Here is a 25,824-nt window from a genome sequence, read left to right on the forward strand (position 1 = left end):
TGATGGCTCAGAGCCCTAAGGAGCAGGCATTGCCCCAAAAGTAAAATATTGAACTTTTTTTTCTACCACGATTTGACAGTCTTTTTTATGAATGTTGAAATAAATGTAAAGCAATAAAAAAAAGTCATAGTACAGCTATATGCGGCAAGAAAATGCAGTGACCATTATGGACACTGAGGCTGAATGATGTTGATAGTGGGTTGGTTTGATCACCCATGGATCTTTCGTTCCAGGACCTGGCCGAAGACTGTACATTTAGGCGGGTTGTCACCCACGGATGGTTGGGTGAAATGCCCTGCGGCCATCTCCCTGCACATGGCTGTAGGTCATGCACATCGGGTGTTGATCACCCCCAGAAAGTTGGGGAAGGGCCTGTCTGTAGGTCAGCCCCAGTGGAAAAACCCCCACTGCATCTTACAAATGCAGCTATATTTGCACATTATACATTTGAGGTGCACAACCTTCTGTTTTATTTGTGGATGGATAATTGAGGTATCGGGTAAGAATGTGCATTCACTTACACCTGATGGTATGGCATACTTTCGGCAGCAGTGCCTGGCCCATGCTTTGGTATGTTGAATAAATGAATGAATTTTATTCATGTTCGATTACTTTGAATCATTAAATGTAAAGAACAAAACATAGCAGTTTCCTATGTGCAATAGTAAGAAATATTAAAAATCATATAAAAAATGCAATCGCAATACTTCTTAAAAAAAGCAGCGTTTGCAAACATTACAATTCTTTAAAGAAAGAGCATCAGGAGTATGGTCTCCTCTCTTCTTACATCCGGGTTGCTCTAAATAAAAGAGCACAGGGATAATGCATTGGGCAAGAGAGTGTGGAGTGCTTGTATTGCAGCAAGTGTGGCCACACCGGCTGGACTAACTTTGCTTGTATCCCTTGGGCAGCAGTGTCTGGCACATGCTTTGGTATGCAGTTGAGGGTGAGTGAGGGTTGGGGAGAACAAAGTGCAGCTGAGAAACTTTAGACATCCAGCTTAAAGTGCAATAGGTCTGAGGCTGAGTATGTATCGAGCTCCGCCTAACTCCTAAAGAAGTAGAGAAGGGGAAGAGTCAGTGACACGTGCTAGGCTCCACAACGAAGGATACATAGGGTTAGAACCAGGGCCGTCTTAACAGCGCTATAGGCCCCCAGGCCAAGCAGTGCACTGGGCACTGCCTACACAACCACTCACAGGAATAAAAATGTTTAATGGAAGTTAGTGTTAAATTCTGGTCTGCATGGGGCCCCTATACTCGTGGGGCACCAGGGCAACAACCCAGCGTACCCATGCGTTAAGATGCCACTGGTTAGAACATAGCGCTCTCATGTCCTTTGCATCCCAGGAAGACCAGTACAAATACAGCAGAGTTGGTCGCCGTCTTTTAGGCACTTCTGAAAGTCAGTTAGGGCTGGATCAGAGTCAGTCACAGGTCCGGCTGTTACCTCTTTAAAGTGATCAAGGCAAGGACATCAAGTAACATGGGCCAACATAAACAGAAAGCTTGGACGTGTCTCTCGCCTGCTTATCTGACTACTGTGGAATATCATTTAGTGTGCAGCACAGTCAGTCACAAGCATGGCCTGTGCCTCCGAATGTTTACCAGTAAGTGTTTAAGTGACCTGGAAACACTATGCCTCACTATGCTGCATCGGGTCAGCGAGTTGAACACCGGCTGTTTGACACAAGTGCTGTTAAACAGTTTACAAGTTCAAATCCTGGCCTCACTTATCCACAATTAGACAACTCGAGTACCTCTAAATTGGGTAAAAGCAACACCCAGTATTTACAGTGCTTTGAAATACCAAAGTTATGCCATGAAGTGTTATATAAACAAGTTATTATAAATATGCATCCCCATATAGCATATGTGTAAACATAAGATGTTATTATACATACATGAGAGTACTAAGTGACATAGATCTTGGAAAAATGAGTTAAAATTGGTAGGAGTGAAAGCAGAAAGCCTCTTTTCTCTGGAGGGAATGTGCCCGCCCACCAGTCTTACAGTTTAGTACATAAACAGGAGGAAGAAAGGCACGTGCCAATTTGTTTCTTTGTTTAAAGTTGTATTGCGCTTACCATGGAGATCACATAAGAGTAGAATCTGCTACCACTTGCTTCTTACGTGGCACCACTCGTACTGTCCTTGTGCCTCTTAGAAGTCATGAAAGTAGTGGCAGGCACAACAATCCATGGAAGGGCCAATAGGTCTGGGTTTCACGCACTCACATTAGAACAAGACACTCAAGGTGGAGCCGGCAGCAGGGACAGAGAGAGTTAGAATAGTAAAGTAGTCCCTCGTGCAGTGCAATACAAAGACTGAAGTGGGGGCAGAGAATACACCCAAATAGCCAATAGCATTAGGTGAGAGAAAAAAACTCCACCCACGAAGTCCCACACCTTACTTTTCCATCTCAGGGTCATTGAATAACGCAATATATTTGCTTCGTGTTGAGTGTCTTTTCTTCTGCTCGGTCTTGTTTGAGCTGCTCAAGTTTTCTGGTCAAATTTAGTTTTACATTGTCAGTGTATTTGTAAAGGAGGGGGGGGGGGGGTTCTACTTGGCTGACCCCTCATTTTTTCCATGTAAATGATAGTCATAAATATCTAATCACACCCTGCAGCTATGTCAGCCGTCTAAGCGAAAAACCCATTAATGCATTATCTGACACAGGAGAAAAAACAGAGCGTTCAGCCCCTAATCCAGGACCAGCCATTATTCTGCAAACTCCGCCATAAATTGTAATTAGGTCGGAAGAACTGAAACAGACTGTGTAGGTTCACCCAGTGCTGACATAAACGATTTCAATAAATCTATTGTATTACCCGTGGCATGAGCTGAAATGTGTCCTCTCTAAAGGTATACAAATTGTCTGCTACTAAATTAATTAAAACTTCGGTTGCGGTAATATATTTTCAATAATGCAATTGAAGAAAGTTATTTCCTTAAGCATACATAAGACCATAATATTTGAGGTTAATTCTGAAATATTAAATGGAAATTACTATTTTTTTCATATTTCTATGATACTGTCATCATTGCTGTTTTAATGGTAGTTCTATGTTAGTAATACAATTACCGCTACTGATAAAATTAATTTTATATGCATTACTAAAATTCTCGTTATAATGGTTATTATTAATAAAAGCAGTAGTTATGTTTTTTGTGTTGCAATAATAATACCAATAATAACAATAAAGATTATGATTCTTCTTATTATTATAAAAATAATTATAATTATTCCAGCATTATTATTAGTGAGGGGCCGACTTGTTTAAAGACATATGAAAAATGCCCCCGAGATCTCTTCCAGGACAATTAATAAGGTTTTAAGGAGCCTTTAATACGATGAGAGATGGCGAGAACATGAAACGGCGGAGGAGCCCCCGCACCCCCCTTCCCTGCACAAATGAAGTGATTACACCGCTTTCAAAACGCATCAGTCACAGCACATTAACCGAGGGGGGGATAATTACCCCAATTAGAAGGCTGATTTATAATTAATGGATTGGACCAAGTGATAATTGGATGTTAATGGATAACAGTTTTTTCTCCTCGGGCCTGGGAGCCGTCGACGACATCCCCCGGGCGGGGTTCCCGCCTCTTCGCTCGCAGCGCTGAGTAAACGAGGAAATAAATCCGTTATTAGCTGATTCAATGAAAGCGCGCGCATTACGGCTTTGGGGAGGATTTGCGCATTTGGCGTCAGCGGGGGACTGTTTTTCAAGTGAGTGGGGCGCATGACAGGCTTTTGAGGACATCCCGGCTGACAAATATTTATGCAGTTTGTTGTCTAAAGTTCTTCCGTGTGACACTTGTCTTTGATAAAATACGGATGCTTAGGAGTGCCAAGAATAACCGAGTTAATACAGCAGACGTGAGCACGGTTAGCATCCAAACCACGCCTTCCTGCTTATTTTTCAGACCACATTGGTGAGTTAGGGAATGTCTTGGAACCCATGCCCAACCAATGCCTGGCCGCTGTGCTGCGAACTGACCAATAGGAAATAAGAAGACTGAAAATGGTAATACATAAAATACAGTAGGCCTGGCCAAATGAAGCTTCTAATATGTCTTGGACAGCACAGGAAGTGAAACTAAGCTGAGCCCACAGAACGATCATAACAAATCTTACTGATGACTGTACATTCATATTGCAAGATAATGGGAAATACATTTTGTAATGTCATTTTATACTGAAGTTTATTTTGAGCTCGTGTGTCTTTCCTCAACTCCTGGTTAAAAAAAAAAAAGTAAGCATTAGTCGGTAGAGAATCGTACTACGAACGCACATCGCCGTGATGCAGCATTTTCCATTTTGCTATACCATTGGACAGTCAAAATAAAATATTAAAATACATATTAAATATTTAAACTTCAAGCCTATTAAGTCATGTGATGTCCTCATACAACGTGGAGCTTATGATCCAGCCTTCTCCAAACCCACAGTTTGTGCAAGATTGGTCTCAGGCTCCAGTAAATTTAACCGCATCACATGTGACCTGATCATGTTATCGAATTGACTCCCAAGCGAAATGAAAGTGCCCTGAAACATGCTTTCTATTGTTGCATCCAGACATATGTTCCAACAATGGACGGGCACCTAAATCAAGCCAGACCTATGGGCTTTGGCAGTGCTTGTTAGCATTATAAAATTAATGAGTAACAACAGTGATTTAGTCATGAATAATTAGAACTGAAAATGTTTCATTTCTGTAAGTTTGATAATGAAAATTAAACATTACTAATGTCTGTGCTCGGGGTAGTGGTTTTCAGAGGGTCTCGATCTCTCCTGTTCTCCCTTTCACACCCCTTTACTCAGCAGTCTCTACTCTGGTTACACTTGAGCCCTTCCTTCTTCAGCACCCTCTTTTCACTCTCTCGCTCTGCATGCACTTCGTTTGATGTCCCCCCCACTTCACCCTTCCACAATATTTTCACAGCTGTGTGCTCATTCACACACTCTCCCACAGAAACACAATTACAAATGGCACATATGTGATTAGTGCTCTGTGCATTCTGCAAAGAGTCCAAGGACTGCATGTGCATGTAGTCTGAATATCTTTTGACCCTCTGACAGGTACAATGATACTCTCATGCTGACTTTGTCCTCAGCTCCTGAGCTCTCAACTGTGCCCCGTCATGAACACCTATCTTCAACTTGAGCTCAACCGAACACCTGGAGGGGACTCAGTTGAGGCATATGCACCATTCAAGAGTCATACATGGCATAAAAAAACATACAGAAGCACAACAGTTGCAAAAAAGCAAATACAAAATGCAAGATGAAGTAAAGTATATGAAATGCAAACGGGGACTGCATTGCTGACATGGATTACCGTAACAATTTTAAACGGTCATTGTTGAACAATTGGTCAAAGTTTTTTACTGGAAAATTAAGAACTTGTATATAGAGCCCAAGAGCGACTTGTTTCAATGTTTGTTTTAGTTATTATCAGGTCTGATGGGAGGCAGGACCCACCCCACTTAAAGCCCTGCCAAGAACTATAGCAAGAAATGTGAAACTTTTGTTGGGGCTAACGGTGGGACAAGGGGTCAACCTTGTCATTTCTTGAGGTTCACGGCTGTGTAGCTTCTTAACATTTTGACTGGGGATATGTTGCCCTATTATCACCTGTGGTGGAACCCATATCCTTTTCATTAAGTATCAACAGCCTGCTCCAATTTTCTATCTTTTGAAAACCTATCTGACGGCTCTGACAAGAAAGTGTCTTATTGGGTTCCACAAATTGACTCCCACAAATGTAACTTGTCAGTCCAAGGACTACCAGCTTCAGTATATGCCTTTTGTGAGTGGCCAATCGAGATTGATGACACTAGGTTTCTGTCTTTCTAACAAGCAACCAAACACCAGGATTGCTTTCAAAGCCTTCCAAACAGCAAGCCTAAAATGCAGCTCATCAGAAACCTTTCTCAGGACAAAGCAAGTGGCAGCACATCTCAGCACAGGATTCCACCCCCGGCCCATTTGTTGATCTTTCTCCTTGTTGGAAACTGCTGAACCTAAAGCAGCTTTACAACTCTCTATTTTTCCTTTCAGCGCCCAGCTATTGATAAATGCTCTCTGGTTTCATGTTATCGTAAAAATATTTCTCAGACCGGCTTAGTTTGTGGTTTAATACACAGTTCTTACTAGCTTAGCACACTGAAGAGAGTGGTGTGACGCTCTGTTTTTTTTCTTCTATCTGCGACCCTGTTCACTCTGTATTTTCTTCAGTCCCAGTAAAATGGTACGCAGCCCACCAGTTGTAAAAGCCCATCAGTTGTTAAAAAGTAGAGATATATTCAAAATAATTTCCACTGAGAAAGGCAAAAAGTGATGGATGAAAATGCTTACATTCATTCTAAAAATGGACAGTGACTCCGGGTGGGTTTCATTCTAGCTATTATTTTGCTCACTTTGCATTTACATGTAGGTACTAGACACAGGTCTATGCAAAACAGTGTTCTCTGGCTATAGTTGGAAGCCACTGTACTGATTGTACCTGGTCTCTGTCATCGAGAAGCCTTTTTTTCACAGAGAAAAACCCCCACAAAGCAGATAAACTCAATCATTCACCATGCAGCCCATCACCAAGAAAAAAAAACACAGACCTACTTAAAATACACACAACAAATTTGCAAAAAGGAAAAGTTTTGGCATTATCCACACATACTTTTAAACTTTAAGACCGCCTTTCCTCAAGACTGCAACATGCAACCAACGGTGCAGGCCTGAGAATACCTGAGAATACCTGAGAAAATGCTGACAGACTGCTTTTACTGGCTGTTAGATCTCTTCCTTCTAACTCTTCCTACAGTTGGTCAACACTTCCTCTTTTCATTCACACCTCGTATGTTCATTGTGTGTAAAATAACCTCACTCACCTCTCTCTGTATCATCCAATCATTTGCTTACTGTAAAGAATTCTTTATAATGTAGTAAACGAAAAACAGATTGGTATCTGTGCTTTGTATGGCTTCTGGGCAAATTTTAGATTTGGATATTTCTTTTAGAAACATTTGAAAATAGTTTTGGTCGGTAGACATTTTGTGCCTCTCGTGCCTAAACAAAGAGGAAGGCGGGGCCAGGTTACGCTTTCCATTGGCTGGTTAGCCACCCTGCACGCGGGCGTAAGTAAGCTGCGCTGTCTGCATGGCCCCTTTATGGAGTAAGTCCTGAACGTTTGGGGGTTGCCTGGGGGTAAGTACTTCCGGGTCAGCTGGACCTCCGGCGCATGCGCATCCCGGTTGGGGTGCGTGGGACAGTTTCGGTGTAAGGGGGAGGGGCCAGTATTTTGACCTTGCCGTAGGCCCAGAACAATACGCAGAAATGTGAACAGCAATGTGTTAGACTAGGATAGGAACATTTATGTATTAGAGTTTTGTTAAAGCTAGGATCTAAGCAAATGTACCGAATCCTGTCTTGTCATTTCTGCGTTATGGTATGTTATGAATATAACGTGTTTGTATGTTAATAAATACGATCGGGGGTCAACGACCCCCTATTCCAAAAACAAGAAAGTTTCTTTGTTTTTGTCACCAGCAGGGGAGGAGGGGGCGTTAGGCCGTACCAGACCATATGCTCACTGAGCCACCACCTTACCCTCAGCTGCCACTTTGATACACTCTTGTCGTTGTCCCGTGTACCAAGAGGTAGTCAATTTCCAGGTCAATCTTTTTGCTAAAAGACAATTGATATGAACTGTGTTAAAAAACAAACCTTGAAATAATTACCTGCCTGTATGACATGTATGGAAATATAGTCTGATGAAACATACTTTAATCTATACATTTCACTGTGTCATTACCTAGCCTGGTTCTGAAATCTGAATTATGAATTGCAAATTTGTGTAATATATTTGGCCTAGAGAAATCCTAGTTAAAGGTGTTCAAGCAACATAAAGGTAGACACACTGAATTGCTTAGTAACAAAAGGGTCATGATGTGGGGAAGATGGTCTGGTAGGGAGTATCATAAAGCAAGGCTCGAAGGCCACTGTCTCTTTCACTTAGCTGGTGTATAGAATGTACCTATTCGACATTCTCTCTTTCTGGGCCCACAGCAGGGTGCCTTCATCCTTTAATGCAAAAGTCATGCACATGCTGTAGCAAAAAAACGGCAAATCCACAAGACAAGTAAATTATAATTGCATTGGCTCAAACTTTTGTAAAAGTGTCAGAGGGCTCTTAATTTGTTGCCTTCTGAATTGCACACATTTGGTCTATGATATACAGAAACATGTCAACAAAGCTAGACATTGAAAGTTCTTATCTGAGTGCTTTTTTTGTTTTTTTTATTTTGCGTCCAGGATGTGACAATAAATGTGATAGATCTACCCTTGCATAATTTTAGTTTTGGGTTGTTAGAGGTAGTAGAGTGTCAGTGTAGGATTGGTCTGTGCGCTGCACTCACAAGGGAGGGGCAAGGGAATGCCACTGCAGAAGGGAGGGGTAGTATTCATATGCAACCACCCTTACATCCTACTGACAGAACACACTGTTTGGAGCCACCCCGCCCAGGTCCTAACTCTTTGTAGATGTCCTTTTCCCCATAGCAAGAGTAGACTCAAAGATGAAGCAAGCCACACTGCGTGGGTGAGGCGTTTTACGTCCTTATAAATTACATATATAGAGCACAAAGCTGTATGGTGCTCTACACCCACTATAGGATACATAAAAGATGCATGGGTCCCTGAAAAACATTATAGCGGAGGTGCGTACCAACAAGCATGAGAAATGAAGTGCCTAGGATGAGAGATATGAGAAGGAGTTCCCGACATCAGACATGGGAGATACAGTGCCTAAGATCCGGCGTACAATATGAAGTGCCAGCTCCTGATAGGAAATATGCCAAGCCTAATATCAGGCATACAATCTGTGGTACCCGTCGCATGACTGAAAAGATGCAGTGCCTATGATCTGTTCTAAGAGATGTATTTGCAGAGTTGAGAAATGAAGGTGCTCTGCGGAGCCAGTGGGCATGCTCGGTTTATTTGTTTGCTTAATGGAATATAAAGATTATTTTAACCAATGTAAGCACAATTCGACAGCTTGTACAACACGCAGCTGACTTGATGAATGACTCTCTTACTTGAACAAAAAATTGCTACTCAGGATTTTTAAGTGTTTAATTTATTCTAGGTTGACCTAGCGTGAAGGCACATACAGGCTAGCAACGAGTGAATTTCCAGTTAACCCCTTTGCTGGTTAACACAATTCTCTAGACAGCAATGTCTAAAGTGGGTCCCTGGCTTGAAACTGACAAGTGTGCCCAGATATATTAATTTTATTGCACAAAAGTAGGGTTGGCAAAATATTTAAAAAATGTTGTCTGAAAATTAGGAAATGGAAATGAAAATAAACATTTGAGAAATGTGCCGTGTATACATTGCTTGGTACTCTTCAAACTGATGTTCTTTGTAGAGCATTTATCGTGATTTTTGAGGGATCACTTGCCTTTTTGAAGAATCTATTAGCTTTTGTGACAGTTTTTATTCAAGAATGATTTTATTTTTACCACAAATGGATTGTGTACCCAATCAGAATGTTGCACCCAATGCCATGTTTTCGAGTAAATGTTTGTAAGATACTACAATGATAATTAGCAATTCACTTCAAAGTGAATTTTAAGATAAAATGAGACCCATTTTGGTTTTGGGCAAATTTAATTCAATGTTAAAATGATGCAACAGTATATTTCACTGGAATTTTAAGTTTTGAGTTTAGTACCCAATTTAGAAAGTGTTGTGCATTGTTTCAGTGGAGCAGAAATCGGACAGGATTGATTCTAATTTCATTCTTGAAGCACTTCTGCCGATCTCACTATAGGATGAACCCAGATCACGCAACAATTTTGTTCCATTAAGCAATATCTTGATGCATGAACACTCCTTTTGCAGTGGACTTACTTAAGCGTGGACTCTGCTGCTTTTAGTAGCACCAGGTACTTACGACAATTTATTTATCAATGTTTAGTAAAATGGTAGCAGGAGCATAGAACAGTGCCACAGGTACAGAGAGGATGCAGGAAGCTTGAGATGAGAAGCGATACGTCACACAGCATAACGAAGAGTGGACAAAATTGTGTACTCTTTCCCCCCCACGTGTAATAAACTTAAAAAAACATATAAATATGTATCACTCAGATTACATGTGGCCAGTCTCTGCTTTAAAACTGTAAGTAAGGTATGCCCTTGCGAATAAAAGCCATGTAAGATGCTTAACAAGTGTATTGGGCAGTTATTGTATTTGATGTATGTCTTTTAGTACAAAAAGCACACAAGATACCTGCTCAGTATATTGGTCCCCCATCTGCATGATATTTTTACCTGAACCCGTCCTCCACATAGAAACCTAACGCAAAAAGCAAATGGAGAAAAAAATGAAATGTTACAATTCACAAAGCCCAATTATCAAGATTTATGCAAGATTACATTTGTATAAAAAATGCCTTAGTTTAATCATAACTGAATCTCAAGAGTCAAGATCAGTTTCCTATCTTTGTGCGAATGTGTGACTTAGGTTTTAAAACTTATAGTGTACTCCTAAGTATAAAGTAGTGCATCAGAAATATACGTCAGGCATCGTAACCCATGCCTATCTTAGCTTCACATGTTTGTACGTTCTATGTATTGGGATTTATAAAGTTTACATCTTACTAGTGAGCAATGTAGTGTTGTACATACCAAGGGGAGAAGGAAAATTTAAGAGGGTGGGTGTAGGTGGAGGGTGAACAAGAGATCACTCTCATAGGTTTGGGCGGAGGGTGGAAAGAGCTGGGGCGTCAGCATCAGCGGTGGATTTGGTACTCTCTAGAAGTGGACTTTCTGGTCCTTATTGAAGTGAAGTAGTGATAGAGCAAGGCGAGGAAAGCTGCCCTTGACCTCTCTCTTTTTATCACCTCCACCCAACTCCTGTACTGAAGGTTTTTAGAGATGCCATTGGGCTCACTTCTAATGTTTATTCTGATATCCATGCCGGGATGCCTTTTAGGGCGGTGGCGGGGGTGGGGGTCAAAGGAAAGGGGAACTAAAATGAAAAGTAATTTGTAAGTAAATGAAATATTACATTAAAATGCGGTATGTATAGAAGCCCACCGACTAAAAGCCCTGCAAATAGCTGGCTAGTGGTACTTACTTGAGTAACCTGAGGAGGAAAGCGACCACAGGGTTTTAAAGAGGCAACTTGTAAATTGCACACAAATCTCAGCACCTGCCGCCTAACTCACTGATATCCTAAAAAAAGAAGTAATACATAAGACAAAAAATATAAATGTAAATGTGAAATTCTACCACACTCTGAAAGGTCCAATTTTAGTAATGACGAGTGCCCTTATGGACATTATATGGCAACAGTAGAATTACCCTGTAGTTGTAAATTATATTGCTGAAAAGGGCTTCCTTGATTTGCAGCATTCCTGTAACTGAGAAGAAATCGCCGCCAGTGCAAACATGGTGTACACATTTTCTCTTCCAGCCAACACTTCAAAAGCGAGTTTCTGAAAATGCATTTTTTATTTGTAATTTAAATATTTGAATTATTGGTGTTTATGAACATCATTCAAATAAAACTATACTCTAGCAAAGAGACACAAAAGATGAATAGAACATTATTTTGCAACATGCCTAATCAGTTTTCCTCCTGCAGCTAGAGCTACAACCAAAGATGCAGGGACAAATGTATACACGTGTTAAAATAATATTGAGTTTTATACTTTTCTTCACCTGCATAAATAATTGTATTCATTGTATGGGGGTCCAATCAGTGTCGTTTCTGGAACACTTGAAGACCAAGAACTCTACAGAAAATGTTACATCATTTCATAAGGGCACTAAAAGCCAACACACAGACCTCCATGGGAACACTGGAGAGGGCAGATTCGGGAAATGAAGTATTTTGTCTTCCAATTGCTAATAATCTTCGCCCAATAGTTCTGCCTCCATGTATTTCAGCTGTATAGTCAAGTCTGCTTCTGTTAAATATGCGCTTTAGTTCTCAACTCACCATTCATTTTTCATATTAAATTCAATCCCCTGTTTACTTGTTACTATCTTTCCTGACTTTAGTGTGTTAATTGCAAAGTTGTTCTCAAGCTAATAAGATAAATACGGAACTGTCAGTTTTATGAGTAATCGAATCTGCAAGGAAGACGAATCAGTCAGGTAACACTGCTTGTACAATACAACTATTCTGTTCCTTATTAAGCTCGGAATAAATACTTCACAAACTATTCTGTATTTAGGTATGAACAATGAACTCGATAAACCTATAATTTTTAGAACAAAGAAAAGAAGAGGTGGTAAAAATAAGCAAATAAAAACAAAAATCTGGAAGGAAAAGATTACAACTTAAGGGCACTGGAACAACAAATAATTAAACAAAAATCGAACAAGGCTATAAAAAGAAAATCAAAGATTCACTTTAAAAGAGGTATGTCTTTTAATTTGCAAAGCTATTTAAAAAATGTAGGTCTTTTGAGGGTGTCCAGCTTTGGCCGAGAAGAGCCGTGCCAGATTTTAGGATAATAAATTTTCTAACAATAGAAATAAGAATAACTAGAAGGTGGTTATCCTAGAAATTTGGCATGACTCTGGCCCTCCAGGGCCAGAGTCGGACAACTGCTGGTGAACTGAGCAATTAACTTAGCACAGATTGACTAGATGGTCAGTCCTTTCAGACATATAGCAGATTTCTCCTTCTAACATCATGACACATATGTGCGACTCCTACCCCCTTCCAAGTCCCATCTATTGTTTTAATTTCACTCAATATAGTTATTGCGACTCTTCCCACGTGAAAGCAACATTTTATTTCCACGTATTCTGCTACTGTATTCCTTAACCACCGATAATGCAAATCACACAAGCTCTGTATGCCTCCTGCCAAAGAGTTCACTATGTAGGATTTAATACACTTGGTGTTCTTTTTAATTTCTTTCACTCACTCGCCCACATATTCATCTCTTGCACTTCTGCGCAGTTAGAACAGTCATTAATATTTTCTACCTTTACACTTAAGTTGTAATATGACATACCACGTAGTAATGATATAATAAAAAGACTCTAGATTAAACAGGAGGGCATTTATCATGACTTAATTGCCCCATGGAGGCTTTGGAGTCTGACGCAAAGCAGATGGTTATAGCTCACGGGGATACTACCACACAAGTGATGTCTGACCATGAGGACATTATTCATCAAAGTGTAAGAGGTGTCAGACCCTGTGGGCATTATGCACCAATACACAAGCGCTGTCTGCTGCTGAGGGCATTATGCATTAAGAAACTAAAGATGTCTGACTCTGGGGATGCGCATTAAGACAGTCAGACACTAGGGAAGTCTGCCCATGAAGAGATTATGGCAGTTACAAACCATAAAGCACGTAAGTATTTTTAGCATTTGGAACATGATTTTCCTTGTCATGGGTGTTTTCATGACATTCAGTCCTTGCAGAACTCTTTGTGCCACTGTCTTTGAATTCCTTTTGACGCCATCCATTGCTGTTGTGATGTTTGAGTGGTACAAAATACTCAACAGTTTTGTGCTTCTCTTTTTGTTGTTTGCAGGCGGTGCGTTCATCATGCAGCACTATGGAGTGAACGGCTACTCTCTCCATGCCATGAATTCTCTAAGTGCAATGTATAATCTACACCAGCAGGCGGCGCAGCAGGCTCAGCAGCAACATGCACCTGACTACAGACCCTCTGTGCATGCCCTGACTCTGGCAGAGAGATTGGCTGGTAAGAACAACTATTTGACATTAAATTACCCGTCAGTGCATCAAAAGGTAGACAGAACTTACAAAAAACTCATTCTAACTCTGGGAAAATAAGCAAGAAGGATTCATTGTGCAAGGGGCATTGCGCCTGTCACTCATGAAAACCTTCCCTGTTCCACCGCCCATGGACGCTCCACAAAGAGACACCCCTTCTCTCTTTTTACCCAAATTTAACCAGTGCTTAATTTGTAAAACAATAACCGCCAGGGCCCAAGGTATTTTTTAGAAGACCCCACCCTCTGCCCCTGCCTGTGCTGCCACATGCCAATATCAGTGCTACCTACTAAAAATCAGACTTTTACAAACTTGCCAGTTTGGCCAAATTCTAGTCTCCCAAAGCTGTAAGAATGGCCTGGATGCGCTATTATTAGTTTTATGTATATTGAATTGTTAAACACTCTGCTGATACTCTATGCTAATAAATAGACAGACAACGTCACCATGTGGTGGACTATCAGAAATAGGTGCTGGTGTTCAGAATTAAATGCTAATGCCGAGAACTGGCAAACACCGCCACAAATTAAACACTGATATCACATGTCAAATATCCTCCGCTAACACTTGACGTTCAACACTCTGTTGATCCACTGATAGGTTAGCACTTTAAAAAACCACCACGTCCCGCTGGGCATTTTCTAGCCATCAAAGTAAGGAATTGTCTATTCTTCTTGGATGGAATTTTCTCACCAGAACAGACTTTTCACTCTTCAAGTTCACTTATGGATGACATAGATAAGAACAACCGTTTTTATGGTTATACAGGCTGCATAATCAATCCAATCGGTTCATAAATTTAGATTGTGTAGGAGATCAGACAATCTACAATTTTATTGGACAATGACAGTCTCCTTGAAATCATCAAGCGATTGACGACACAGAACACAGGATCATTTTAAAATATGGGATTGTATTCTTGTATTAACTATTTGAAAAGGACATGCATATTTACTATAGTGTGTGAACACAGCCGTTGAATTCTTTGAGAAGTGATTGCACAAAGGTGATCTAACCTGGTGAACAATAATCACTTGCTTTTTAGAGTCTATTATAAGTTGCACTGTTCTTGGAAGGTGGTAACTCTGCACCAGTAAGCACCAGTACCATGTGGCAACACCCTACCAGTACTGTGCAATTATGGGGTGATCCATACCGAATGGAGGATAACTGTTCAGATCTGGTTTTGCCAGGCATAATTCCATATGGAATTCAGTTTTCTGTTAGTATTTATGCTCACATTTCCTACCTGCTCTGAGCCGGTGGTAAATGTGAGTGGGGGCGGCTGGGGCATGAGGGAGCTGGGTGCAGGAGGGCAGGGAGAATGGGAGAAAGGGAGAGAGGACATTTCTTTGCAGAGGGAGTGTTACCTGCTTCTTATTGTGCCTTGAAGGGGCTTGTACTGGTACCTGTAAAGATGGTTTGCTCTGCCTTTTTTCCATTTGAATTTTCCAGGTACTAAAATTAGGTTTGTTGCTTCTGCACTTGGTAAATCCGGGTGCAGGAACAAGAATCCACTCATAATTGTGCAGGGGGTAATCCCACACAGGAATTCTGCTCCACTCAACTACGCGTAGTGGGCAACTGCGCCCCCAATTTGTATCTCCCATTGTTGTTAGTTGGAGATCTGTTTCTGTGTCTTCTTTAATTCAAATACTCCCAATTAAAAATAAATAAATATGTAAGGCATCCTGATTATTACCACACCTTCTGTTGAATAACTAGGGGTGTGCTCTTCTCTTCTTAATTTTCTATTTCAAATGAATTATGAACTACCCGTCCCTTCATTCCCCACAGTCGGTTCCAAAGGATATTGGACATATTTTTGTCACTTGTGAGCATTGCCTTCTGCCTCTTTGAACAGCGAAAAATCCACGTGCCTATGAGTGCACATTTCCACATAATTCTGTCCATTGCAGAGTAAAAGACAACCTCGCTTTTATGCAATATCAGTGACATCAATCTGATTTCTGGCTCTAGAAGAATCTTTTTTATCAGTTACTGCCTAATCTTTGCCACTTTGGGAGCCTCTGAGGAAGGGTTGCTAGACACAGCTACACTAATGACCATCAGCAGTAATATCCCTACCACACGGTAATACAGAGGTATTTAGAGGTTTGTCTATATAGATACAGAATAACCTTTGGTAACAAGGATACAGACAGCAAATTCTACATCTTAATAGAAGGATTTTACACTTTCCTTTAGTCGTTGAGCATTACCGGAAATGATTGTCAAAGCTTCAATTCAGGGCACCAGTAACCTGGTTAGCAGATATTTCTATTGCTCCACTGCATTACCAGGAAAGTTTGAGCAAGGGAAATACATTTAGTACTATGGTGCATTGCATGGGAGAAGCACTACGCTGCGCTCGTAGTTCGCTCGAAGTTCTCGCTACTTCGCACTACGCGAACTGCACGTAGCACAGTTCAAACACGCGTAGTGTTGCGTAGTGCTGCGGTCATTTTTTGCTTGCTCGCGATCCTCAACGTCAAGTTGGCGACCGCGAGCAAGCAAAATGACATCCCGGCGAGACTTTTTCCTTGTTCGCGATCAGCAACATCAAGTTGGCGATCGTGAGCATGGAAAATAAACCTCCCGGCGAGATTCCCAACGCGAGGAGGTTAGGTTTCTCATTGCGAGGGGTCGCGTATGCTCGCGACCACTTGCGATGAGAAACTACCAGTTCGCGTTGAGAAAGCTGCCGCTCGAGTAAAAATCTACTCGAGCAGCAGAAAACTACAGCTCGCACTGTGCACGATGCCATTTTCAATGATTGCACAGTGCCGGTTGCTTGTCCGCACTGTGCAATCATTGAAAACAACATCTTGCACAGTGCGAACATGTTACTACGCAGTTCGCGAAGTGCTACGCGTAGCTCGCGCAGTGCGAACTTCACTTTGCGTAGCTTCGCGAAGTGCTACTACGCGAACTACGCCCACCCTTAGGATTACAACATTTTAAGCCCTTTAAAGGCATACTGACTTGTGAAGGTCTTGTAAGAAACTGATGACTTGGTAGCAATGTGTTATTTTTAGATATTTGTATGCAGGACCTTTTGTGTTGAGCTGTTTCACCATTTCCAATAATTAAATTGGCCACTTGACTTGTTTTCTAACGGCTGTACATTTCAAGACATCATCCTGGAAGCCCGTTATGGATCTCAGCATCGCAAGCAGAGGCGCAGCCGGACAGCTTTCACCGCCCAGCAACTGGAGGCCCTGGAGAAGACGTTCCAGAAGACGCACTACCCAGACGTGGTGATGCGGGAGCGGCTGGCCATGTGCACCAACCTTCCCGAAGCGCGAGTGCAGGTACCCACACCCTCCATGTTTACTCGCAAGTGTAGACTTTGCATATCTTAGGTTCTTTAAATTGTGAATACTTGTGATCGCTTCAGAGCTGACTTAGATATGTTGGGATATTGTTATGTGTAATAGGAATGCAATACAATATCCTACTTTTATCTATATAATGTGATTCTGTGTCATATCTGAAGGTCATAGGCATGAATCCAGAAGAACATACAGTAATCACCTGTGTTGTCAGATAAGTTTGGGGCTTATACGCAAATTGGCTTTTGTAGTACTTTAGTAGTGCCACAGCAGCAGTACTAAAGTACTACAAAATGGTATTCACAAATTTATGAGTCTAAATCTCCACCTCTCCCATCACTTTTATGGGTAGATCCTCACACATGTATGTTTACGCCTTAGTAGTAAATATGGAAGGGACAAGGGGGAGGAGCTGGAAAAACTTATTACTAAATGTATGGAGTTTAGGGAGAATTTGAGAGGTGTTTAGGGAAGGACATGCAACCACTCAAAAAGAGTAGGCCCATTGCTATTCACAAAGTGCACTTTTATAGTTAGTAAATCACTCCAGCTCAGAGCTGGAGTAAGTCCATCATCACACATTACAAACAAGTGGCACTGCAACATCTTCCCATAGAAAATAATGGAGGTAGTGACTTCAAATGTAACCACAAGGAAATAGTATCAAATTAAATTGTTGAAAATAGTTAAAAATATAAATATCTATAATTTAATGTTGAAAAATATCTAAAGATAAATCACATGTATTATTTTATTTTAAAAATATTTTAATCACCCCTTGGAATTTATAAATGTGTGTAATATTCATTTTCATTAGATTTAATTAAATGAATTATTTCTATACATCACATTTACTAAACATTAATGCCTGATAAAAAATATTTATTTTGGTTACAGGAATACATTTTTTAATACAAACTATAAAAAATATGTTTTATTTGATATTTTTTAATCAATTAAAGATATAATTCAAATTAAGTTAATAGAGCTGTAGCACGTATATTTAAAATAAATATATAGCATTAATTGACTTTAATATTTAACATGAAAATATTTTTGCTGTTTTATTATTCAAATAAACTTTTTTACTTTCCCTATACTTTACCACACAGAGCCCACAGTCAGGGTGGAGAGCTCGCTATGTTAAAGTATAGGGAAAACCTTTTCTTTTCTAGTTTTCTGCATATTTTTATTAATCGGGTCTCTATTTAACACCTATATATTCATTCATTCTGTTACATAGGTTTGGTTTAAGAACAGGCGAGCTAAGTTCAGGAAGAAGCAGCGCAGCCTGCAGAAAGAACAGCTGCAGAAGCAAAAGGACTCTGAGGTCAGTCACAGTGAAGGAAAGAACGATGAGCCTGCACCGGAAGCACTAACCTCTCCATCGGAGCAGGAAACGCCACACAGTGCGAAGAGTGAGGCGCACGCGGAACTGAACCTGACTCTCTCAGACCAGTCTGGCGTCGAATCAGCAGCAGAAGACAATACAGACCGAGAAGAAGACTTCAAGACCCCTCCCATAGAGCTAAAGTCAGACAAAAGCACTAGTGCTGAGGGCAAGTCTTTCCACAGCAAGCGAACAAGTCCAAAATTAGGTGAGTGGACCAGAGGAAGCTGTTTTCTTACCATGACTGTACAAAATATTTCAACCAAAAGTGATAAACACCTGAAATCTTCTAAACATTTTTCACCATGTGAAAGGGAGCGGGGCCACAGAGGATCAGGGCTTTGGGCAGAGCACTGCTTGTGAAGTACTTCTACCCCACCACCAAAAAGCAAGCTAAAGCTTCTCACTCTGTCGCCAATGTATGTACTGGGATGTTTTCACAAGTTGCAACAGACCTCCATATATGCCAGTGTTCTGATATTGAAATGTCCAGTATTTGTAAAGCGCGAACAATTACCCAAAGGTGTCAAGGCGCTGGGGGCCCTCGGGAAGATTAAGCGAGCTATTGCCCAGAGTCACATGGTGCTGGGCTGATCTGCCACCGGCACCGGGGATCGAACTGTGAGCCCCCGGGTTCTGGCATTAGTTGCCCTGGCCGCTGCACCACACCTCTTCCACATTGGAAAACAGGAGATTTCGAAAAAGAAATTGTGGGACTGTATTTTCCCCATTGACTTATGTTGAAGCACAGGCAATATCAAGGGGGAGACTGGTCTCCTGCCTGAATCGGGTCTTCTGACATGTATGGACATCTGCTCTGCAGAGGCTTAAAACACGATCTGGAAACCAACTCTATGGTGGGGTTTCCAGCCCACCTTTTGATCCATTGTGTGATCCATCAGTTTCTTAACAGGTACCGGAGTGAAGGGAGCCAATATTAGGGTGACACACGGTGGAACCATGTATGTTTGCAGGTCTGACAGTACAATACTGTGGTGGAAATTCACCATTTAAAGAATAGTTTTGCAGCAAAGTTTAATGGCAAAGTATTTCCAAAAATGCTGTCTGGTTGAATGTTGCTTTTTTTTCAGACATTTGCTCCAAAAAACTATATTGCGGGATTTTTTATTTTGGCAGCTTCAAATTAAACAATTCAGGAATTTATCATTCAGAAGAGTTAAACTTGTCTGCTGGCCTATTAAGTGGCCCAGCTGATGTTCTATGGGGCTTCTAAGTGTATCTGCAAAATTACATTTCAGGATATCAAGCGTGAAAGCGTCACAGGTGAATTCTCCGAGAAACATCCCCAAATTTCCATGGGTGTGTCACCCATTCAAATGAGACACTCCCCTCATAGAGTGGCACAGAATATGCACTACCCACACTTTGGCAACTGTTGGCTCTCTCTGACAGAAGAGGGCAAGGAGAGTCCCATGACTCAGCGCTTCCAGTCTGAGAACCAGTCTGTGACAGCTTCTCCACAAATATTTAGTTGGGGAGGAGAGAATGGCAGACATTTTGCAGTACCATGCTATTCATAGGGGTGGGGTTACTGCTAAAAATTCTAAGCCAGTTTAAGTTGCAAAATGTATCCTTTTGGCAGAGGCACAACTTTTCAACTTTGCCTAATTTACTGGAGCATAGTTAAAGTTTAATTAACCCACCGATGATGACTTACCGCACCAATATGTCATCATCATCAAATTTTCTTTATTCCATTTGCAATAGAAATCATAAAAGCACAGTCCAAACAATTGAAAAAGTACAACAAAACTTCTGTGAATACATGATCCAGCCAGAAGCTACAAATTCCTATATAAATATAAAACACCCCAGGTAAAAATCTAAATAAATAGCAGCATATATTACAATTATCTAAAAAATTGCAAATGCAGTAATGCCTGTCTAGCTTATTTAAAATTTAAAGGCAAATCATTATAAACATCTAATAAAAAGGGGGAAATGGTTGTGAATGAACATTGCATGGGCTCATCGTAATAACACCTAACAAACAAATATCTCAATTCTAGGGTCTGCTATGTTTGTAGGAAATAATGGGGGCCACCAAAAACCATTAATCTAATCATCATCATAAATATCTTTATAAAATGTGTGATACAATCATAAAAAAGCACATTATTAAGAAAACGTGTGAATAAATGCTATAACACAGACATACTAATATTTTCACACTTTAGCAAAATACATCCCTGCCAGAAACCGGGATAGAAAGCAGCAGACTTTAGGTGAGTCTAATAATTAAAGGTACAATAAGGCTGGTCTCACTCGATTAAAATTCAAAGGCACAAAAAGAGGGCGAACATACTTTTGTCTTAAGGCAGACCAGTTAGAATAAATAAAAACAATGTGTAAAGTGTCTAGTGCATAAGTCACATCACATGTGCAAAAAGGGCAGTCTGATGGTTAATGCCACCCTATCAGCAACTTTGGAAACAGGTTTACTCGGAAGTACGTTAACAGTCTTCTGTGTTGGGCTGACATATCCAGAGTTAAATACATTTCCATTTTATTTGTAGATTTCACCATCATAAAGTGATTGTAACTGTCTTTATGTTGGGCCACTTAGAGCCTTACCCCTTTTGTGGTTAGCCTAAAGGCCTCTTTGACCCAAGCTGTGTCTGATTTACAGATCAACTCTGGGGTGCCCTAACAGACACAATATGTCACATAGATGGGGCATTCTGTGGAATAAAATTGCTATGATGACTGCAGTCCTCCCACAGTTACCCAGTGAGAGATGCCGGGAGAATCATACGAGATAGTGCAGAGTCCCAAAAGCAAGAGTACAGGACTTTGGACTGCATGATGGGGAGTGGCTGGTGCACAAGACAAGCCCATCTGGGCAGTTGCAAAGCCGTGCAAGGTGCACGGCAGTTGTCAGGGGCTTTGGTACATTGGAGGCATGAGGGAAGAGGTGGGGATGACTGCCATTTGGCACCAGCCCCCACTGCCCTCAGTGGTTCCTTATATCAATGGGAACATTTCTTGCTGTTTCAAGGGGTCCTTAAATCTGACACTTAAAAAAAACATTGTTTCACACTACTTCAAAACCAGCATGCCCAAAGCCAACAGGACTGTCCTTGGCAAGCAGATGTGATTTGCTTTTTTATTGCAATCATAAGCCACAGAAATAAAAAACAGAAAAAATATTCCAATTTAGATGTGTCAGCCATATGCTTTCAATAAAAATTGCTCAAACATCTAAAAGAATAAAAATGTGCTTGCTAGAAAGTATGTGTACTTTAAACAGGTTCATAATACCTTTTAAAATTTAACATACATCAAGGAAAAAATATACATATTGCTACAAAAAAAACACTATCATCAGGAAAAAAAGCCGACGAGCCCCGGTGCTGAAGTGCAATTCTTTCAAAATGGATGTGCTTATGTGATCAGGGATAATGCAACCACATGCAGGGCAGGAGAGCCAATGCCTGAAGCGGGCTTACTCATTGTCTCATGCTGCACTGCACTCAAGAAACACTGCACACCCCAAAAACTCCTGGGTGGGCTAGATTGCTTAGGGTCGCCCCCGCCCCTAAAACGGCTTTAAAAAGGTCGGGAGTTGGATACGACCCTATCAATGGAGACTCAAGCAACTAAACTTGCAGCCTACTGCTATGGGATCCTGAGAATGCTGTGAAAAATTCTTCACATGATCCCCCTCTTTCCAGGAGACTAGTAGTCCAGGCACTGATTCTTTCCTTCCTGGACAGCAGAAACTCACTTTATCTGAGAACTCCAAAAGCAGTAATTCATAAACTACAAGTGGTGCAGAACGAGGCCGCTAGGATCCTGTCAAACATCCCTAAACGCTTTTCAGCACGTCAGGCCATATCTAATCTCCATTGGCTCCCGGTTGCTCAACGGATCCATTTCATAGCACTGCACACAGAACTTTCCAAAATCAAGGCCACTTCATCTTCCGACATCTGAGCGTACCATACAAACCCAGGAGAATGCTTGGATCTTCTAATACACTATGGGCTGTGGTCCCTCCAGTCAAAAGGGCTAGGAGTGGAGGAAGATCTTCCAGGTATAATGTAGATAAACTCTGGAACATGCTTCCCATCAGCCTCCAGACAGTTGATAATGAAATGTCCTCTAGAAAATGGCTTAAAACTCTGTTGTTTGAGAATGAACCCCCAAGGAGCCTACTACCACAGTCCACGATGCTCATCTAGCGCTGGTATGCCCACGGGTCTCCATGTGCTCAACACATTCTTATAATAATAATAATCATGCTGTATTGTATGGTGGACAGTAGCAAAATTTGAAAGGCAGTTGAACAGACCAATGGATGAAGAAAGCTTAGCCAAAGTCCCTCTATATATATATATATATCTATCTATCTCTCTCTCTCTCTATATATATATATATATATATATATATATATATATATATATATATATATATATATATGCTTGTATTTTTGTTTATGCTTTTTTAATTCCATGCAGTTCGTGAGACAGCGAAAGCCCTCGCTAGCCCTACTTAAAAAGAACTAGCAAAGATGTGGTATGCCCTTGCAGGCAGTATGGTTTGGGCTGCATAATGTGGCACTACATCGGTGAACCCTTGTATGCAATATTTGTGGTGATGGGTGAAGGGCTGGAAACCTGCATAAGGTTTGACACAGTTAAGAGGCCATGCCTCCACAGGGTTCCCAGATCACCCCATAACAGCTGGCAGCCTCCTGTGGCTGTCATTCTAGAGGGAGCATTCTTACACACGTAAACATATGCTCTGAAACATATGCTCAGAGCACACTAGCAACTAGTGTGCTCTGGCCTAATGTGTGCAAGGAGCAGTGGAAAGTAATTTCCTTTGTTCAGAGTACCCCAGGGCATACATTGCGTAATATGGCCCTGATGTTTTTTAGACTTGCAAATTGGTGAATGACCAATCATTTTACAAATACTTATGCTTCCATGTCTTTGTGTGTGCTTTTTAAAACAAAATGTCCTTAGTGAAAAAAGGGCATGTTGATGCACCTGCACATTACCTATTTTATGTGAGGTGTAGTAATATACACTGTTGCATATATTCCAAAGTCTGCTGCTCGGGGAGGACTGTGCCTCCTTGTGGTAAGTTACCCGCAAAAGATACTGTCGCAGATTGTAGTGTGGACTCACCATGCTTTTTCAGGGGCATGCTCTCCTCTTCAGGGGGAGGACTCTCTTCAAGGAGGCACTCGAGAGACCACAAAGACTTGGGTTCAGCACACTGACACACTGGTTCTACACACAGACGCACACACACCTTTTTTATGTGTGTTGACCTAGCATACACCTTTATCTACTTTTGATACGCACCATACATATGAACCATGAAAGCAGGTCCTATTTGAAAGGACCGCCTCATCGTAACCTGCCCGTGTGAGATGTTCAAAGCAAGAGGCATGCTGGCATTATTACATCTTCTGTAATGGGACATGTGCCTGTGGAATGTGAACTCTACCTGTTACCTGGGGATAAGCATGTGAGTTAGGGACCATCCCCTTGTGAATATGCCGGCAAAATATGTCTCCAGCACACATTGGTATTACAGAAGTGGGGTTGGTGCCCCTTAGTGTGAGAGTGTCTTAGTCTCAGACCTGATGGTGGGTTGAAATGTTTGTACTCTGACAACCTTACAAAACTACAGCAAGTGGACTGTGGTTTGGGTAGCTCCGAGAGATCAAGTGTTGAATAATCACTGAGTTGTTGCATTCTATCAATAAACAAATGGATGGCATCAGTTTTCAGTAACCCCACTGTCATCTAATCACTGTGTAATTTTTATGTGAAGACGGATGCCACGAACATGGGAGTTTGGCAACATATGATAAAAATTCAGATACAACACAGCATGTAAATCTTATCATGTGACTGAGTAGATTTGTGTATTTGCAAGATTGTGCCTATGGGTGTTGCTGTAACACTGATTTTGGATTTTTTTTATATTGCAGACTCTCCAGTGAGCTCTTCAGTGACTCCTTCTTCTAGCAGTGGAATGGCCCCTACTCACTCCTATGCTTCCTCCCCTCTGAGTCTTTTCCGCCTCCAGGAGCAGTTCCGTCAACACATGGCGGCCACCAATAACTTGGTCCATTACTCTTCCTTCGATATGGGGAGCCCTCCTGCAGTACCATACCTGGGAATGAATGTTAACATGGCGCCCCTAAGCTCCCTGCACTGTCAGTCGTATTACCAGTCCCTCTCCCACGCCCAGCAGGTCTGGTCTACCCCTATGCTGCAGGCCTCTAGCAGCCTCCCAAGCCTGAACAGTAAAACCACAAGCATCGAGAACTTGAGGCTGCGAGCCAAGCAACACGCGGCCTCCCTTGGACTCGACACTTTACCCAACTGACTGCAAGACAGGATGTGGGACTGGTCTTAAGACTGGCCATTGGAAGGAGTACCCTAGCCCTCAAGGTGATCTCCTCCAAAATTATACAGCCTCTTAGTGCTGTTTCTTGATGGAGGCCATCTTTAGATGATGGAGTCTCTGACCAAGTTCTGAGAAGCCTTATGCACAAGTCAGGTACTGACTCCCTTACAAGTATTGGTAGAGAAGGCAAGAAGAATGTACGCAAGTTGTGTTTGTACCCATAATGAAAAAAGTAGAAGCATTTTGGGTAAACATATTCTCAAGAACTGGTATGAGAAGACCTTTGTGTGCAATGGTGATTAATGTACAAGTTTCCTTAAAAAAATATATCCACAGCTTTGTACATAGAAGAAAACGTGGGCCATGTACTCCAGTTGTGTGTAAATGTCAGTGTTGCCTTATGCACATTGTGGTGACCTACTCTGTATGATTTAATTTCTGGCTCTATCTCAAAATTACATTTCCTGATTGGTTTCCCAGATGTGTAGATTGTGTTATTCAGCAAAATGAAAATATGTATGGATTTTTTTCAACCACAGAATGTTTTTAGTACATACTTCAATTATGCCATCTGTGTGAAAATTTAAAAGTTGGAGACCAAGAATTACATCGCCTCATTTTCCTGTTGTAGCACTTCTGTGGCCTAGTGACTGCCTCTTTTAAGCACTTCCATTCATTTCTCACTATATAAAGATTCTAGTAAAAAGGTATACAAGGGTCAGTGACAAAACTATACGAAAGCACTGGATCTTGTACACCATACAGATTGAAGAAACAGCTACGTTCGCAATTTAAATACATACTCCTCTATTTATAAATTATGTATATTACATTTGAAATTTATAGTATGTTTAATGTAACAATAAAAAAAGCTTGTCTGGCTCAAACTGAATTCACATAGCAGTTGCATTCTCATTTCCTTGACT

At 41.1% G+C, this 25,824-nt stretch overlaps 1 protein-coding gene across 1 annotated transcript in view; it reads left to right on the plus strand.

Moving 5' to 3' along the window:
• Positions 1–25,775, plus strand: part of DMBX1 (diencephalon/mesencephalon homeobox 1) — a 44,139-nt gene extending 18,364 nt beyond the window's left edge. The window contains exons 2-5 of the mRNA XM_085600170.1: positions 13,575–13,748; positions 16,916–17,094; positions 18,359–18,713; positions 24,477–25,775. Of these exons, the coding sequence (XP_085456296.1) occupies positions 13,589–13,748; positions 16,916–17,094; positions 18,359–18,713; positions 24,477–24,877 (1,095 nt within the window). The 5' untranslated portion in view covers positions 13,575–13,588 and the 3' untranslated portion in view covers positions 24,878–25,775. The remainder of the gene's footprint in view (positions 1–13,574; positions 13,749–16,915; positions 17,095–18,358; positions 18,714–24,476) is intronic.
• Positions 25,776–25,824: the final 49 nt, after the last annotated feature.

This window comes from Triturus cristatus, chromosome 4_2 (genome assembly GCF_964204655.1).
Source record: "Triturus cristatus chromosome 4_2, aTriCri1.1, whole genome shotgun sequence".
In the NCBI taxonomy this organism is placed as follows: Eukaryota; Metazoa; Chordata; class Amphibia; order Caudata; family Salamandridae; genus Triturus; species Triturus cristatus.